At 48.9% G+C, this 15,687-nt stretch overlaps 1 protein-coding gene across 2 annotated transcripts in view; it reads right to left on the reverse strand.

Moving 5' to 3' along the window:
- The window catches only part of grid2 (glutamate receptor, ionotropic, delta 2), a 301,989-nt gene that overhangs the window by 61,644 nt on the left and 224,658 nt on the right, over positions 1 to 15,687 (reverse strand). For both annotated transcript variants that reach the window (XR_007388201.1, XM_049002892.1), the window contains exons 9-11: positions 10,152 to 10,253; positions 3,614 to 3,811; positions 559 to 871 (exon numbers count right to left, since the gene is read on the reverse strand). Coding sequence is in view for 1 of the 2 variants with exons in the window: in XM_049002892.1 (XP_048858849.1) it covers positions 559 to 871; positions 3,614 to 3,811; positions 10,152 to 10,253 (613 nt within the window). In the remaining variant the exon portion in view is untranslated. The remainder of the gene's footprint in view (positions 1 to 558; positions 872 to 3,613; positions 3,812 to 10,151; positions 10,254 to 15,687) is intronic.

Genomic DNA, 15,687 nt, shown 5'->3' on the forward strand with positions numbered 1-15,687 from the left:
AGGAGACCTATTTCTTGCCTTTTACAAATGATGAATTAGAATTTATTTAGCAAACGCTTTTATCCAAAGAGACAGTCCCTGTTTTTTTAGCCAGTCCCTGGAGTAACTGGGGTTAAAGGTCTTGCTGAAGGAATAGTGACGTCACTCCACCGATCCTGGGATTGGAACCAGCAACTTTCTGATCCCACACACAGCACCGTAACCCACTGTGCCACATACTATTCCCCATGTTCTGATCAGAGGTGGATAGATCGCTACAAATCCAGACCAAGATTTTGTTGAGTACAAAGAGTCACAGTCACAGAGTACTCAGCTGCTTGGTTGAAACAAAATCTTTGTCTATATTTGTGCTTTCTGAACGTGAATTTTGAAACTCTGGTTTTGACCTGTTTCCTTCTAGTACTTGGTGGTACATTTTGCTTGTGCTCCCTCTTACTTCCTCCTCATGTTCTGTTCCACTTCCTGCATGCCGTTCACCCTGCAGCTTACGGCTTTGCTCCGTGAAACACCGCGCCCCCGACAGCTTATTCCTCAGTGACCCCACCCTCCTGAACTTACCCTGCTGGACGAAGGAGCCGTAGACGAACCACATGGAGTTGTAGAGCGTGGTGGAGGAAACGGAACCCATGGGCAGGCGTGGTGGGTTCAGCCAGTTGAGGAGGTAGACGAGGACGCCCACCAGGAGGACCGTGCCGGCGATGCAGGCCCACAGCGAGAGGTCGAACGGCGCCAGGCAGGCGAACATGTCCACCGTGCGCTCGGCCTTGCGCAGCAACACCCCTACCGAGTAATCCATGTAGCGCGTGGTGAAATCCACCACGCCCTCACGCTCCGGCGTGATAGTGAGGGCAGACAGGCCGATGTCTGCCCGCTGGGGACACAAAAGGGGTGAGGGTCAGGATCCGGACACAGCAAACTCATTCTGCTCATCACCAGGAGGTGTCAGTACATTCAGAAGAAACGGAACGATTTTTTTTCTCAGGAAAAATGCCATCGTCTTGAGTCTCCTTTATGTCTCCAGAGGAGAATCCAAGTCCGATTAACGCTTTTACTCATTGCATGATGGGTGATTCCAGAATATTTTTTTAAGGCGGGCGGCACCCGAGGGGCCAACCTTATCTTTAGCCAATAATATGTTTCGTCTCAGTGAGTGACAGGGGAGAGGGCATTCCAGAAGCCAATCAGCTTTTACCTTGGACCAGTGCTCCTGAGGCCCCGCCCCTGTACATGCCTCCGGCTGCATGTATGGCTGTGCGCCCAGCCGACAACCATGTTGTCTTTTTTTAATTGGACTAAACACATTTCCCATCAGTGCCAGCGAAATGTTCCCTGTGCCGAGCGTGATTACACAGTGGGAGACAGAACAGTGCCAGTTTCATTAGGTGCAAAAACAAAACAAGTCAGTAATCCTGTGGTCTCAAATACAGGAAATGCAACAAATAAAACAGGAAATTACCATATTTTGCTTTCACTCCCCTTTAGAGGCATTGCTGAAGCTAACAGATTCAAAGGTCAAAGGTCAAGCTGACCACACCCCTAGCGTCTCCCGGCCCATGTGTTCAGCGGGCACGTGACGGAATGTCGGCTGTGAGCAGGACCTTGGAGTGATCCCAATGGCACGCCGAGGAAACGGATTACCCCCAAGGAGCCGGGAAGGACAATCAATCAAATTTTCATTTGCAAAACAGCCACCAGGGGGATCGGGGTGCTCTGGCTCGTCAGCGCTGAGTCATGTCCGCTGCCGCGTTTCCTCTCACAGAAATCAAATGTAATTACAGCCACCCTGGCCGTCTCCTGAGCCTGACTATGGCTCCAGCTCCTCACCAGGGCCCCAGAACATTCCAGTGATTGGGGAAAGGTTAAAAATTTGATTGGGTGAATCAGAGATATATGTCAGCTGGCTGGATGAGGTGGGCGTGTGGGCGGGGCCCGGGGGATGCTCATGCTGATCAGGTTACGTGCCATTGGCTTAGGCCAGGATATTATGCAACAGGTGGAGGGGGGGGGGCATGCTGCCGTGGGTAGTTTGGAAGGTCTGTGTTCACTTCGAACGGGTCACTGTATTTTCACACATGGCACAAATGCACGTGCGCGTGCACGCACACACCAACACACACACACACACACACACACACACACACACAGCCTGCAGTACGGAGCAGCCTCTGCTCTGCCCGATTTGTCTTTAAGATCCCCCATGGGTCCACCTGAGCCACGCTTGTATAACAGGTGTGCTTTTCTTCATCCGTGGCTTAGCCTGTGTGTCCGTGAGCCCCCGCCCCCCCATACTTTGTAAAATCACCAGGGCCTTTGCTATGAGGGATTATCTGTGCGGACATCGCGGGCTCGGTGGAGGTGAGGTCTGGCTCCAGAGACACAATTGCCTCGTTAAAAATGGCTCCAACCTCTTGCCGGCAGATTTTTGTTAGGAAGCACCAGGAAGAGCTTGTCCCTCCCCACCCCGGCAGACAGGCACACCAGACCACCCACACGCTCACGACAGGGCCACGCTCGACTAAGTCAGCTAATTTCACGGTCTGCTACAGAAACAAAATGCTTAAATGGGCAGAAACGGCTGCTGATGCGTCACGGGAGTTCCGTGCGAGGACAGAGGCTTCCCAGAATGCTCTCTGGTGACGGACAGAGGGGGGGGGGGACTCCAGTGTGGCCCTGTGACTCATGGGGTCATTGTGCCCCGCAGAGCTTGTGTTCCGGACACGGGCTGCATTGTTAACCTGCCCGGAGATAATCCCCTTATTAATTAAGGGCCTGTGTAACAGCCCTATTCCTATATGAGCAGATTAGCAATTAGATACTATATGTGAAGCAGACAGGTATTAATTAGAGGAGTGGGGGAATGTGTGTGGGGGGGGCAGGGGGGCTGTGAGTAGCAGATTTTTGGCTCACCAAGTTTAACTCGGAGCTTCTGAGCGAGGAGCCTTAACAGCGCCCTCTATGGGCCGAGTAAAGCTGTGGATGTGCCCATCAGAAGCCTGTGTGTGTGTGTGTGCGCCTACCTGCACTACGCCTCATTCTGACACAACCGCTGATGGGGAAGGGAACCCGCAATAAAATTCCCCCCCCACCCGGGAAGCTGAGTGACGTGACCTGGGCTCTTCTGCTCTAAATGACTCCAAACAGCTCAAATAAGGTGAAGGAATCACCAGTCACACAATTAGGCACGATTCAGAGAGAAGGGGGGAACACACCCACCCCTAGAGGGCCACTAAATGTGATTTATATGTCAGCTCTTCAGGGCCTGCAGACAGACAGCACCACTGGGAGGGGGGCTCTGCAGGGGACCAATTAATAAATAAAGTTTGGAGAAAATGAGAGCTACACAGACTGTTTTTAACCCCCCCCCCCCCAAATGAAAGCAAGGTTTGCAACCTGTTAGTGCATATGGCCCAGCCTCAAGAGTGGATCCACACTGTTGCCGTGCATCTTTAACAATTACAGAAATAATAGCAATGGTTGTTGGATATTAACCCCAGATGTGCTGTGCTGACCTCCGACCTGCAGAGGGCACTGCAGGGAGGAGCCCCCGGTGTAACCCCCATGCCCAGGAGACCTGTGAGTCCCTGTATGCATCTAAGAGGAGGCCTTCACCCACCTTGAACACCAGTTCTCCAATGAGGCCATTCCAGATCCCGTCTGCCTGCAGACTCCCGTACTTGTGGTCAGGGGCCACGTAGATCTCATACTTGAAGCCTAGGTAATTGGAGAGGGCATCCAGCACATCAATGGAGAAGCCTTGGTACTTCTTGGGCTGTCCCAGCACGTTCTCTGACACCATCACGAAGGGTTCCTCCTGCAGAAACAGAGTGTGTTCATTAGGAGGCCTTTCTCACACACAGCTTACGTGGTCATGTGTGTGGTCATGTGGTCTGTGAAATGACACATCATATCTACACAAAATAGTCCTTGTTTTATTTTGGACACCATGAATGTACAGCTGAGTAGTTAAAGAGACTAACAATGGGACTGAGGTTAATCAACTCATACAGCCAGTGACCCCCACTGTGAGCCGCTCTCATACAATCAGTGACCCCCACTATGAGACGCTCTCACACAGCCAGTGACCCCCACTGTGAGCCGCTTTCACACAGCCAGTGACCCCCCACAGCGAGTTGCTGTTGTACAGCCAGTGCCGCCCATTGTGAAACACTCTCGCACAGTCATTGACCCCCACTGCGAGGCGCTCTCACACAATCAGTGACCCCCACTGCGAGGTGCTCTCGTACAGCCAGTGACCCCCACTGCGAGGTGCTCTCGTACAGCCAGTGACCCCCACTGAGTGGCGCTCTCGTACAGCCACTGACCCCAAATGTGAGGTGCTGTTGTACAACCAGTGACCCCCACTGCGAGGCATTCTCACACAGCCAGTGACCTCCACGTGGGGTCCATTTCCAGTTGGCTTTGCCTGACAAACTTTGGCAGTGAGATCTAGTGCCTGCCATGCAGCCCTCACACTGTGAATCGGGTACCAAGCCGAGGGCAAGCTTGTTAGCGAAAAGTAATGACCTTTCATTTAAGACCTCAATTAGGTGCTACCTGTGTAGTAACGAATAAAAAAAATGACGGCAGACAAGACATTGGGGTGTAGTTTTTAGGAGGAAATTAGGTTTTCTGGGAGTCATTTTATTGCACCTGAAGTCAAAGCAGGAGAGGGCTTTGATTGAAAAAGCACAGTAATCCTGCCAGACTGTTTCATGATTGGGTAACATCATTAGCGAAGGACCTCCAGTGAGACAAGCATGATGCCGGACACAGCGCCACAGAATAAATGTGAATGCGCATGCCAGCCATATGCACCTAAAATGTCACCCCGAGTGCTTTCTGGGGCCAGTCAGTGGTGCTTTTTCACTGCATGGTTCCAAGGTGGCGCCGTGTGCTAATCTCTACACAATCTGTTCGCTTTTCATCATTAAATAATAAAGGGATTGGTTGTTCTGCCACTTCCAGTGCCCCCGCCTCCCTCCTGCTGTAGGCATCAAACAGAACCTAAGGAGGTCAACATTGACCATACCAGTCTGAGTTGTCCGGTACGCCCACTGCGTTCGCCTTACTCTGCCGTTCATCAGTCCCCAACCCTAACACAGGTGACTTCAGCTATTATGTTGCTAAACTGATGTTTTCATCCAAAGCGTGTTATTTTCCTGGATATTTCACTGGAGCAATTTACATTCCCCCAAGGGTGAAAAAGCAGCGTCTGATGTTACCTGCTGCCCCTGAGGTTAAAATATTCTGAAAGAGGGAAGACACACAAGCACAGGAACGGCATGCGCATCTGCACACACACACACACACACACACACACACACACACACACACACACACACACACACACACACACACACACACACACACACACACACACACACACGCACATGTAAGGTATACCTACACCTTATGGGGACCTCTCATTCACTTCTATGTGAAAAATGCTAACGCTAACTATGACAACCTTAACCCCTAATCTTAACCATAAGTAACCAAGAAAATACAGGACTTTTGCCTCAGATTTTTAGTAAATCTGTCCCCACAAGGTAAAAAAATTACAGGTTTTATCACACTGCAGGGAAATCTTGTCCCCACAATGTGATAATTATAAACCCACACACACACACACACACACACGCACATACACTCACACACAAAAGCCACAGAAGGAATAAGGTACACAGTGACAGCCGCCCTGATTTTCCAGTGGGTTACAGTAGTTCCATTCAGCCTGTTAAGGTGACACTGCCATCCCAGCAGCTTCTGCTCCATGCTGGGTACTTGTCACCTTCAGATGACTCTCCACATTCCTACAGGCAATTACAGGGACACTCAATGCAGAATTACGAAACCTAGGCTGTTGTGGTATAATCGCTACTGCCATCCTTAATGGGCAACAACGGGCATGAGCATCTGAGTGTCCACTTGGGAGCGAGTGTGTGAAGAAGAGAGACACTGAGAGAGGAAGGGAGCTGTTTGTGTTTAAGAAGTGATGTAAGAATGTGAAAGAGGTTGAATGAGGTGAAAACTCCACAGGAGCTACAGTAAACAAATGTCTATAAACACACAGTGTAGATCTATAGAAGTACACCAAAGTCTAAAAATACCTACGGAAGATCTCCTGAAATACACACGAGTCTACAAAACAGCAGATCTCTGTAAATACACTAAGGTCTACACACACACACACACACCCCACAGGTCTACAGAAAGATACTAAAGTCTAAAAACACACAACGCAGGCCTATAGAAACACACAAAAGTCTACAAACATGCCCCACAGGTCTACAGAAACACACAAACATCTACAAACACATACCACAGACCACAGCTATAAAAGCACACTGAAGTCCACAAGCACACTGCAGGTCTACAGAAACACACAACAGTCTCCACGCACATACCACGTGTCTGTAGAAACACACTAAAGCAAAGATGCACAGATTGTATCGGCCAACTATCGGTATACAGCTACACTCGGCCATCATCTGATGGTTAAAAATGAGCCGAAATTCACCGCTGATAATTCGATTTAAAATCGTGACCCAAATTGCTTTGCACACCCGCGCACTAAACAGCTATAATATCTGCTGTGTGGAATTATTTAAACAATGTTAGAAATGCATTTTGCGAACATCGTTCTGCTACGATTTCATGAGCAGGATCTACGAATATTTATAATTTCAACACAAAAATTTGATTGTTCACCTTAAGGCGAGACAGTGGAGAGTATGAAGAGATTCTGAAAAATGAATCCATTACAATAAAGAAGTCTGCAGTATTGCAGAATAACGCTAGTCCATCAGTAACGCAAGCATTTGATAGCTAAACAAAATTCCGTGCAGACAGTGTGAAATGAAAAGATATTACTCGGAAAATTTCAGAGTTTGTCACACTTGATGATCAGCCCTTCTCTGTTATAAATGTTATAAATATATGATACAGTAATAAAATATAGTGCTCTGGGGCTGTAGTAATATGCCAGAGGTGGTATTTTCTTACGAAAAATAAATACTTTTGTAACGTAATTATATTTAATTTGTTAGGGCGGAAAGTCCCTTTAAACTTATTTAAACAGAACCTCCCACACAGTCGGCATCGGTGTCAGTTGTTGAAAGAACCGGCTGTCAGTATCGGCCAGAAATTTCATTATCAGTGCATCACCACACTAAAGCCCACAGACACGTAAAAGTCTACAAACACACCCAATAGGTATATATAAACACACTAAGGTATACAAACACACCACACAGGTCTATATGAACACACTAAGGTATACAAACACACCCCACAGGTCTATATAAACACACGGTGTTAATATCTAAGTGATAAAAAATGAAAGTAACAATTAATTTAATTTGTTATGTCTTAATCCAAATGTACTGACAACTAGATATTTGCTCACTAACAACATCAACTATTTCACGTTGTTAGCTGTCATATATAATCACACCTCAAAACAGTCTAGAAGATAATAACATTAACAGCAAGCACTGCATGCAGAAAGGCAGTGTATATCTGAATTATAGAGGGACATTAATATTTTTGGGTTGTTTAGCATGAGCTTTTAATTGTTATGTAAACACAGTTCATTACCATTTTTGTAGATGTCTCACTGGAGCAACATTACATTTTAGCAAAGGATTTAAAATGCTGGTCTTTAACCCCCTCACTCAAAGCTGATGCCAGCCTGCTGAGAGTGACCAGACTCAGCTGCCATGTCTCCTTCTCACATTTCGAATCCCATAATCCTCCTGGACCTTTGGAGCTCCTTCCCAAGCCGCGACTGGTTCCTCTGATCCGGAGGACGGCCTCGGATACAGGTCGCCACGTAACACATGATCGCTGACCTGACGAGAATCTGGCAAGAGCTAATCAACAGGAAGTAAATCCCGATCCCACCAGACATAATACAGTCCCTTTGCAGAAGGAGTGCTCGTCAGGTTGTCATTTCGGTTGCCAAACAGCACCCATGTCACACAAGCGGAGGATATTCTGGTCTGATTATCTCAGGCTCTCGTCCGCACTCTCCCCTCATCTCCCTCTCTCCCACGCTCCCTCATTACTTTCAAAGCGTTTGCCTTTGTGTACATGCCACATTTGTACCATTTATAAGCTGCGCTGATGGCCGACAAAACACTTCAATGTTATGGGATTTGTGCTAACGAGCCCCGGGCGGGACCGCGGTAAAACGCAGCATTGGCTTCAGACGCAGCAGCCGGCTGTGAAGGCCATGATGCCGAATTCGGATCCTGACATTACTGCGCAGAGAAAGGAGGGATGAAGAGGATGGAGGCGGTGGGTGAAAAATAAAAATAAAAAAGCTGCCACGAAATGAGGTGGGCCTGGCCTTTCAGGAGCAACAGCAACGCAAAGGAGGTGTCAAGGCGTTAGTGCAGGAAGCTAACCTCCCACATCTGCATTTAAAAATCAAATTAGCAGCTGTAGCAAATGGGTCATCCTTACAAAACCTACAGTAACAGATAAACAGCGAGAAGCGGTGATATTCTCTCCCATACTGCGAGAAACAGCCCAAATTAGAGCCACATTCTTTAAGAAAATAAATCCCAACTAACATCTTGGAAAAAAAAAAAAAAGATCAAATTGTTTTACATTTCACTGTGGAGGACTCTTGTGAATTATTATTATTTTTATTTTTTTTACATTACTGTAAATAATTCATTTTGTTGTCACAGCATGCACTTCCAGGAATCGCTCCCAGTCCCCAGCAGCTTTGGAAACTTTGGCTCATGTCAGGCAGATAAAACAGAAGAGAGTTAAGGCGAGAGATGGAAGGATTGGGGGAGAAAGAAGGAGGGAGGAGAGAGAGAGAGAGAGCAGCAGCGGGAGTTTTATGTCACGTTGGCTGTTCTGGTCAATGCCGGCACAATCCAAGGGCTTTAACTCACGGCTGACAGCATCTGCTCTGGGGTGAGTCATGGCGACGGAACCTGCCAGAGCCTCTGGTCCGCCGCAGTGTCCAAAATCAGCTCGGAGCTCCCGGCTCAGAGTCAGCAAGCCACAAAAGACACCCCCCCCCCCTCATATCTTTTGTTTCTGTGTTTCCCAGCAAATGCTCACTGAGGACTGAAGTGTTTGTCAGACAGATCTGAAATTCATGCCGGAATGGGGCCAGAGGAGCCCGGTGGGCGGCTCGAGGGCCGCTATCGACCCCGCACCATGTTCTGCATCGAATTCCACGTTTTTCTAATCCTCAGCGGCCCCTGCCGTTCAATAAGCCATTAGCGGGAGAGGGGACATGCGCGTCAGCCCATCCTCTGGGCCCCGACACCACAATGCATCAGTCCTCTGGGCACCGATATGCCAACAGCCGCCCCCAACGCATGGACAGGTCACGCCCTCGTCAGTGCCACCAGTGTTGCTGTGATGCAGTGGCGGCCGCACAGACCCACCTTGCCAGGCTCAGTTTCTGCCGTGGCTGCCCACCTGTTTCCGAGCTGGGTGTGAGCCCACATGCGTTGGTGAGCACGCTGAGCGTGAGTCCGTGGCACAGGCTCAGGCTAACTGCAGGCTCAGGCTAACTGCAGGCTCAGGCTAACTGCAGGCTCAGGCTAACTAGATACTAACAGCGTTTCACCATTTAGCTGTGCCCAGCACCATTCGGCACTCCCACACAGATACTGTAAATGAACATTGTAAATGGCACTAAGAATACAGACACAATTAGCACAGACACTGTAAACAGCACAGACACTGTAAACAGCAGACACTGTAAACAGCAGACACTGTAAGAAGCACACTGTACACAGGTAACCTGACCGTACAAGAAAGCCTCACCTCCAACCACTCCCCCCACCTCGCCCCCGCCCCAACCTGCCCCAAAAGGGGAAGCGTCCTGCTACTATCAGTAGCTTGCAGCCACACGGCCTCCAATTACTACGACAAAACGAGAAAACAGAGACGTAAAGGAAGGGTGGAGACGTCATCTTTCACCCCCGACTCGCTTCAAAGCTGGGATATGAAGAATTTAAAGCCCTGAATCTTTTAACGCCAGAGGGCCAGAATTCAGCACTCAGCCCTCGATACAGCACGGCTCACTGGCTTCCGGAGGCGCCGTTTGGGAATGAGGGGGGGAACGCGGGAACGGTGGAGTGTCATGGAGGGGTGGGGTGGCTTCGGGGGCTCACCAGCACGGTGACCACTCGCAGCACGATGCCTCTCATGTTGTTTTCCAGCTTCCGGTCCGTCAGCGTGCCGTTCAGGCCGTGCACCGGGTCCCAGGTGGCGAGCTGCAAGGCAAGCAAACGTTCAGTCACAGGAGGCCGATGAGGATGAGGAGGCACGCCGTCAAAGAGAGGCTGAGGAAGCTGAACGAAGACGGGCTCCGGACCAATGCATGTTCCACTGCAGTCTACTCAACATATAACAGTTTACACACTGAATGTAAATACTGTTATGCACTGTGCATTCTTTAGTCTCTTAGGCTTTTCACCACACATTGTACAGCATATAACTGCGTGTAAGACAAATAAAACTTTAACTGATTGACTGACTGACGCTCATTAAATATCGCGCAAAAAAACACAGGGATGTGCAGGAAATGTCGAGCTCTACCTCATTATCAGCCCGCAGCACACGACTCTGCCAGAACATTCCGACATGAATGCGGCTACGTGCGGCAGCTCAAAGCGGCTGTGAGGGATGTCATCCGTTTTAAGGAAAGGGAATCCCTCTCTACACAGAGGTAGCGCATCAAACGCAAAAACAAAGGGACGGACACCTGTACGGGAAAATGGCGAACAGGGGGCTTATCTCGCCGAGCAGGACGCCAAGCGCTAAGACGCCTTGCCGCGGCAGCTTGATAAATGCGCGTGGTCCCGACACTCATGCCATGCAGCCTTACCCAGTGATTCCCACTTATTCACGTTTCTATCTGCTCAGCTCTCCCACACGCTCATTTATTCATCTGCCAATACCCATCGTGCATATTTAAGTTCATATTTATGCGTATATGTCCATGGCCATCTGCTGAAATGGCCGCATAGGGTTAAGGGATGGGATTTACCAGTCTGTCACAGGGCGGGCACATACACACGCGCACACACACAGACGCGCGCACACACACACACACATACACATGCCAATTTGCCTGTCTGCATGTCCCTGTGCTCTGTGAGGAAGTCTGAGCTCGTTGGAGCTATCGCACATGATAGAGGGGGAACTTGCGAACTTCACTCGCACAGAGCGAGAGCTGCAATGCGAATTGTTGCCACACTGCAACTCTTCAAACAACCACGCCCCAGTGCATGTACTGCTTGCCGAATGTGTGACACTGTCCTGCCTGTGTCTCTTCAGAATCAGACCAAACACAAATCCCACCAACTTGCCTGTGCGCCGATAAAGGTTCCTGCTCCATCCTACTGCGATAACAGGGCCTTCAGGCTCATCTTTTGTTTGAAAGGTACTGTAACGGGGGTCGGTATGTAGCTCAGAGGGTTATGGCTCTGTGTTTGCAATCAGATGGTCTCCGTGGGCCCTTGAGCCAGGTCTTTAACCCTTGGAAAAATCCTCCATGACCAACTTCGCTCCCACCTCTATTTGTGTGTGTATGTCTTTAAAAAGGAGAACAGGATGGGATATTTGAGCAAATGGCAAATAAGGCTTCATTTCATATGTGCAAAGACAGGTTACATGTATGCAGCGAGTCCTACGGGGTTGTCGGGCTGGGAGCAAAGTAAGGGGGTGGCTGGAGACGCGAGAATGTGCAGGAAAGGTCCTGCCAGGTCTCAGCCTACAGCAGTGTTTCCTCAAGACTTCCCCGCCTGAATGAAGCACAGAAACGCTAGCGCCCCCTCGTGATGACTCCCAGTTTTCAAATAAAGCTATTTTAGTAGAATGTACTTGTACACCCCTTCTGGCCACTCCAGATGCATAACCACCATCTGACCTCCCTGGGTAGCCACCTGCCCACACCAATACCAGGACAGTCAGCTGGTAAAAATAGCCAACAACCACAAGCCTTGATCACTCAAAGCCCTCGACATTTAATCAATAGATTCATCTCTAGCAAGACAGCTTATTCATTCTGACAAAACGGCATGTCAGGGCTTAAAGTCGTCCCGCAGATAGAGATGTAGCGATGGCTCCGATTTTCGCTCATAGGATACGCACGCATTCGCCATTTTCATTATCGAAATGAAAAACGCCCAGTGCTGAATCCACTGGGCTGAGGGATTTACACTCAGCAAGTTCCCTCCCCAGTCTCCCCATAACGCCGCACACTCGTCACCCCAATACCACTGGATGGGGCACGCCAGCGCCACTATAAATGTCACGCATAGCATTTCTTGCGAAGACTCGGCTCACTGCGAAATGCCATGAATTATGATGTACAGCCGATTATTAAAACCTCCGCTAAACAATAGTGTCGGCAAACCAATTTGGCCGCGCGGAGTCCACAAACCCTAATGTGCTATACGGCGCCTTTCCTTCCCTCCATTAGTGCCGTGGAGAAGAAACTCAGAACAGTAATGATTCATAATCAAATCCAGTCTCACCAAATATCACCGCATGTCATTGATGACATTATTATGCAATTTCCCCGCCAGTGATTTGCATAGCATCTAGACCGAGGATCAGAGTTAAAATCGAATCACTCGCCGGATACGGTGTCGTCGTGAAACCTTATACCGTGAGGGTCACTCTCCCCCTCCAGCGGAGATCACCTCAGATGACAGTAAATAACGCCGCCCTCCTGATCTCTGGGTTAGAATCCATCGTCTCTTTTCTACGGGAGATTCCGACGGTTATCGGAAGTCCATTGATGGTCCGACTTGCAGGGCATGCATCCAAATGAATGTCCAGGCACTAGGGGGAGAAGAGGAGGTGTGGCGAGTGTGTGAATCGTACATTATCTGGAGAGGCAGAGACTCTACTGATGAATGGTGTGTCAGCAAGTTAGCACACTGTGCTTATGATAGGAAGGTCATCGGTTCAAATCCTACTGTTGACAGGGCCCCCGAGCAAGATCTTTAACCCCAAATAGGGTCTGTCTGACCCTGGTTACTCAATAGTATGTCCCTTTGGATCAAAGTACCTGCTAAATAAAGATGTACAATTCACAAAAACAGACGTCGACAATGTGAGGGTCACCAAGGCTTTGGACCAAAAGGTTTTAAGTTCTAGTCCCAGGTGGGGTAACAATTGTAGAACAGAAGAACAACATGCCCACCAGCTATGCAGAAATAGCTAGATGCATGCAGAATGTATATAAATAGCTGAAATTGTAAGCTGATCCAGCCACCGATGTAATTAATGTCTCCCAGGGCCCTTTGAGAACCCTGAGGTGTTCAAACAAAGGTGGGGGGACCCTAAGGGGGGAGTGCAGTTCATCCCGAATACAAAATCCCACCTGCACAGGAAGCCTGTTTAACATCTGACCAAAATTAACCTTTTCTCGTTGAAATGCTAGGAGAATAGCCAGTAAACAGGGCGACTGAGAACCAGCGCCGGTGAAATTCAACCCGGACACATGGAGGGTGAAGCACGCTGGTGTCGAGCTGGCCAGCCTCAGCAGCACCATGAGCAGCGCTGGCACAAGACGGCGAGCTGTTACATCACAGGGCGCCATGGCACTGCCAAACGCGGTGTGCAGAGAAGGCCAGGGCATTGTGGGAAGGCAAATTAAAGTGAGTATTCATTCCCAGTCAAGTCTTCCTATCACCATACACAAGCATGGTCAGTCTGACTATTCTTTTTGGTTTGTAGATAATACATAACATTTAGAAAATGTTCTCTCTCCCCCCACTCTCTCTTTATATATTTATATGTAAAAAGGTTGGGTTCTACTTCAAGTACAGATTACGTATCATGCAAGAATCATCATGTCTTAAAAGATTTCAGCGAATCGGGGATTTGATTAAAATAATTAATGCGCTCTAAAAATCAGTGCCACTTGGCAACATTCGAGGCCTACCAACAGCCACCAAATAATCTGAAATGCAGCCTTAAAGACGTTGTATTGTGGTAAATGCCAAATACTACACCATTTGGTCTTAACTGGGTGTGTTTATTGATGGGACAACCATCCAAGGAAGGCCAGATGTATTATCCTATCATTTTGGGCAGTTTGGCAAAAAACAAAAGAGGTATCTTTCTATTCTGGCCGAGGAGGAGACTGAACTAGCAAGGGAGACAGAAAGGTATCGGCTAGTCTAACCTCCACGCGCAGTGTGGGCTCTGAAGCCAGACCTCTTGATTAAAGGTGAAATCTCCAACTCCGGAGATCCCTGTGGCGAAACACCTCAGGAGATGCTCACAAATCCCAGGCTGAAGGCTGTGTGGAGTTTTTCCACCAGCAGACAAAAGGTTCAGCATTACGTGACTGCCAAGTGCAGAGATAAAAACTCTGACTGTTGGTGTGTACTGGACCAAAAGCCAGTTTGGAGTACTCAGACTAGACAAAAAGACTATATTAATAAAACCCAAGATTTGCTGAGACGTTTTAAGACACAATGATTCTTGCATGATCCATAATTTGTACCTGAATTAAAACCCAACCTTTATATACATAAATATATAAAGAGAGAGTGGCAGGGAGGTTTCTCTGCAGGGCTGCTGGACTCGGTGACGCGGTGAGGAGTCTGGAGAGACCACGGTGCCCAAAAGGGTACTGCTTACAGACTCTCTGGTCTCACTGGGAGGCATAACCGAAGGATGTGGGGAGTGATGGAGATATCTGTATCTGTGTGACTGAGAAGAACCATCACAATGCAGATCGCAGCCAGCTCTTATCCCTCATGCAGCTGACTGGGGGCTTGTGGGAACATGCTAACATAGTCTACATGTGCTTCGTAGATGTGACTGCAGGAGGGGCTGCGATAGCATGAGGCGCCGGAAACCGCACTGTACTCAGCCCCAGTATGAGTGCAGTGAGGGACATGCCCACATCAGCGGCGCAGAATCAAAGCTTCAGCCTCCGGCAAGAATCCTTGTTATCTCCTCTCCTGTTTTCTGATTTTCATGGACGAGATATCAAGGCACAGCCGTTACTGGCGGGGCGTCTGGTAGGAGGGGCTAGAAGTTACACCCCTGCTATTTGCTGACGATGTCAAGCTTTCGGCCTCGTCCGACCAGGACCTCCTGTGCGCGCTCAAATGATCCGTCGCCAACTGTGAAGATGAGTGGCGGAGATGAAAATAACCTAGAAATCCGAGGGTCATGGTGTTCACTTGCAGTAGAGTGGATTGTTCTTTTCAGGTGAAAGGGGAGATTCTGCCCTTAGTGATGGAGCTTAAGTACTCCGGAGTCTTGTCTGTGAGCAATGGCAAGAGGGAATGTGAGACTGCTGGCCGGCGCTTTGCTGAGTACAGTTTTGTGGGCTCTTGGGAGGTTAGTGATGGTGATATAGGGGTTAAGTGGTGAGATGTGACTTATGGTTTACCGCTCGACCTACATCTCTATCTCCAATGAAAGAACAAGGTCACCAGCACAAGTGGCCAAACTAAGGTTTCTCTGCAGGGCTGCTGGACTCTGGTGAGGAATCTGGAGATATGGAGGGACCATGAGGTAGAGCTGTTGGTCCTTCAGATGGCGAAGATGTGGATCAGGCATCTCGTAAGGGTATCACCTGGATAGATTCCAAGGGGAGTGATCTGGGGAAGCCCCAGGACATGCTGCAGGGATTATAGCTCTGATCTGACCTGCTTGGCACGCCTCTATCCT

The sequence above is a fragment of the Brienomyrus brachyistius genome, chromosome 2 (genome assembly GCF_023856365.1).
Source record: "Brienomyrus brachyistius isolate T26 chromosome 2, BBRACH_0.4, whole genome shotgun sequence".
Taxonomy (NCBI): domain Eukaryota; kingdom Metazoa; phylum Chordata; class Actinopteri; order Osteoglossiformes; family Mormyridae; genus Brienomyrus; species Brienomyrus brachyistius.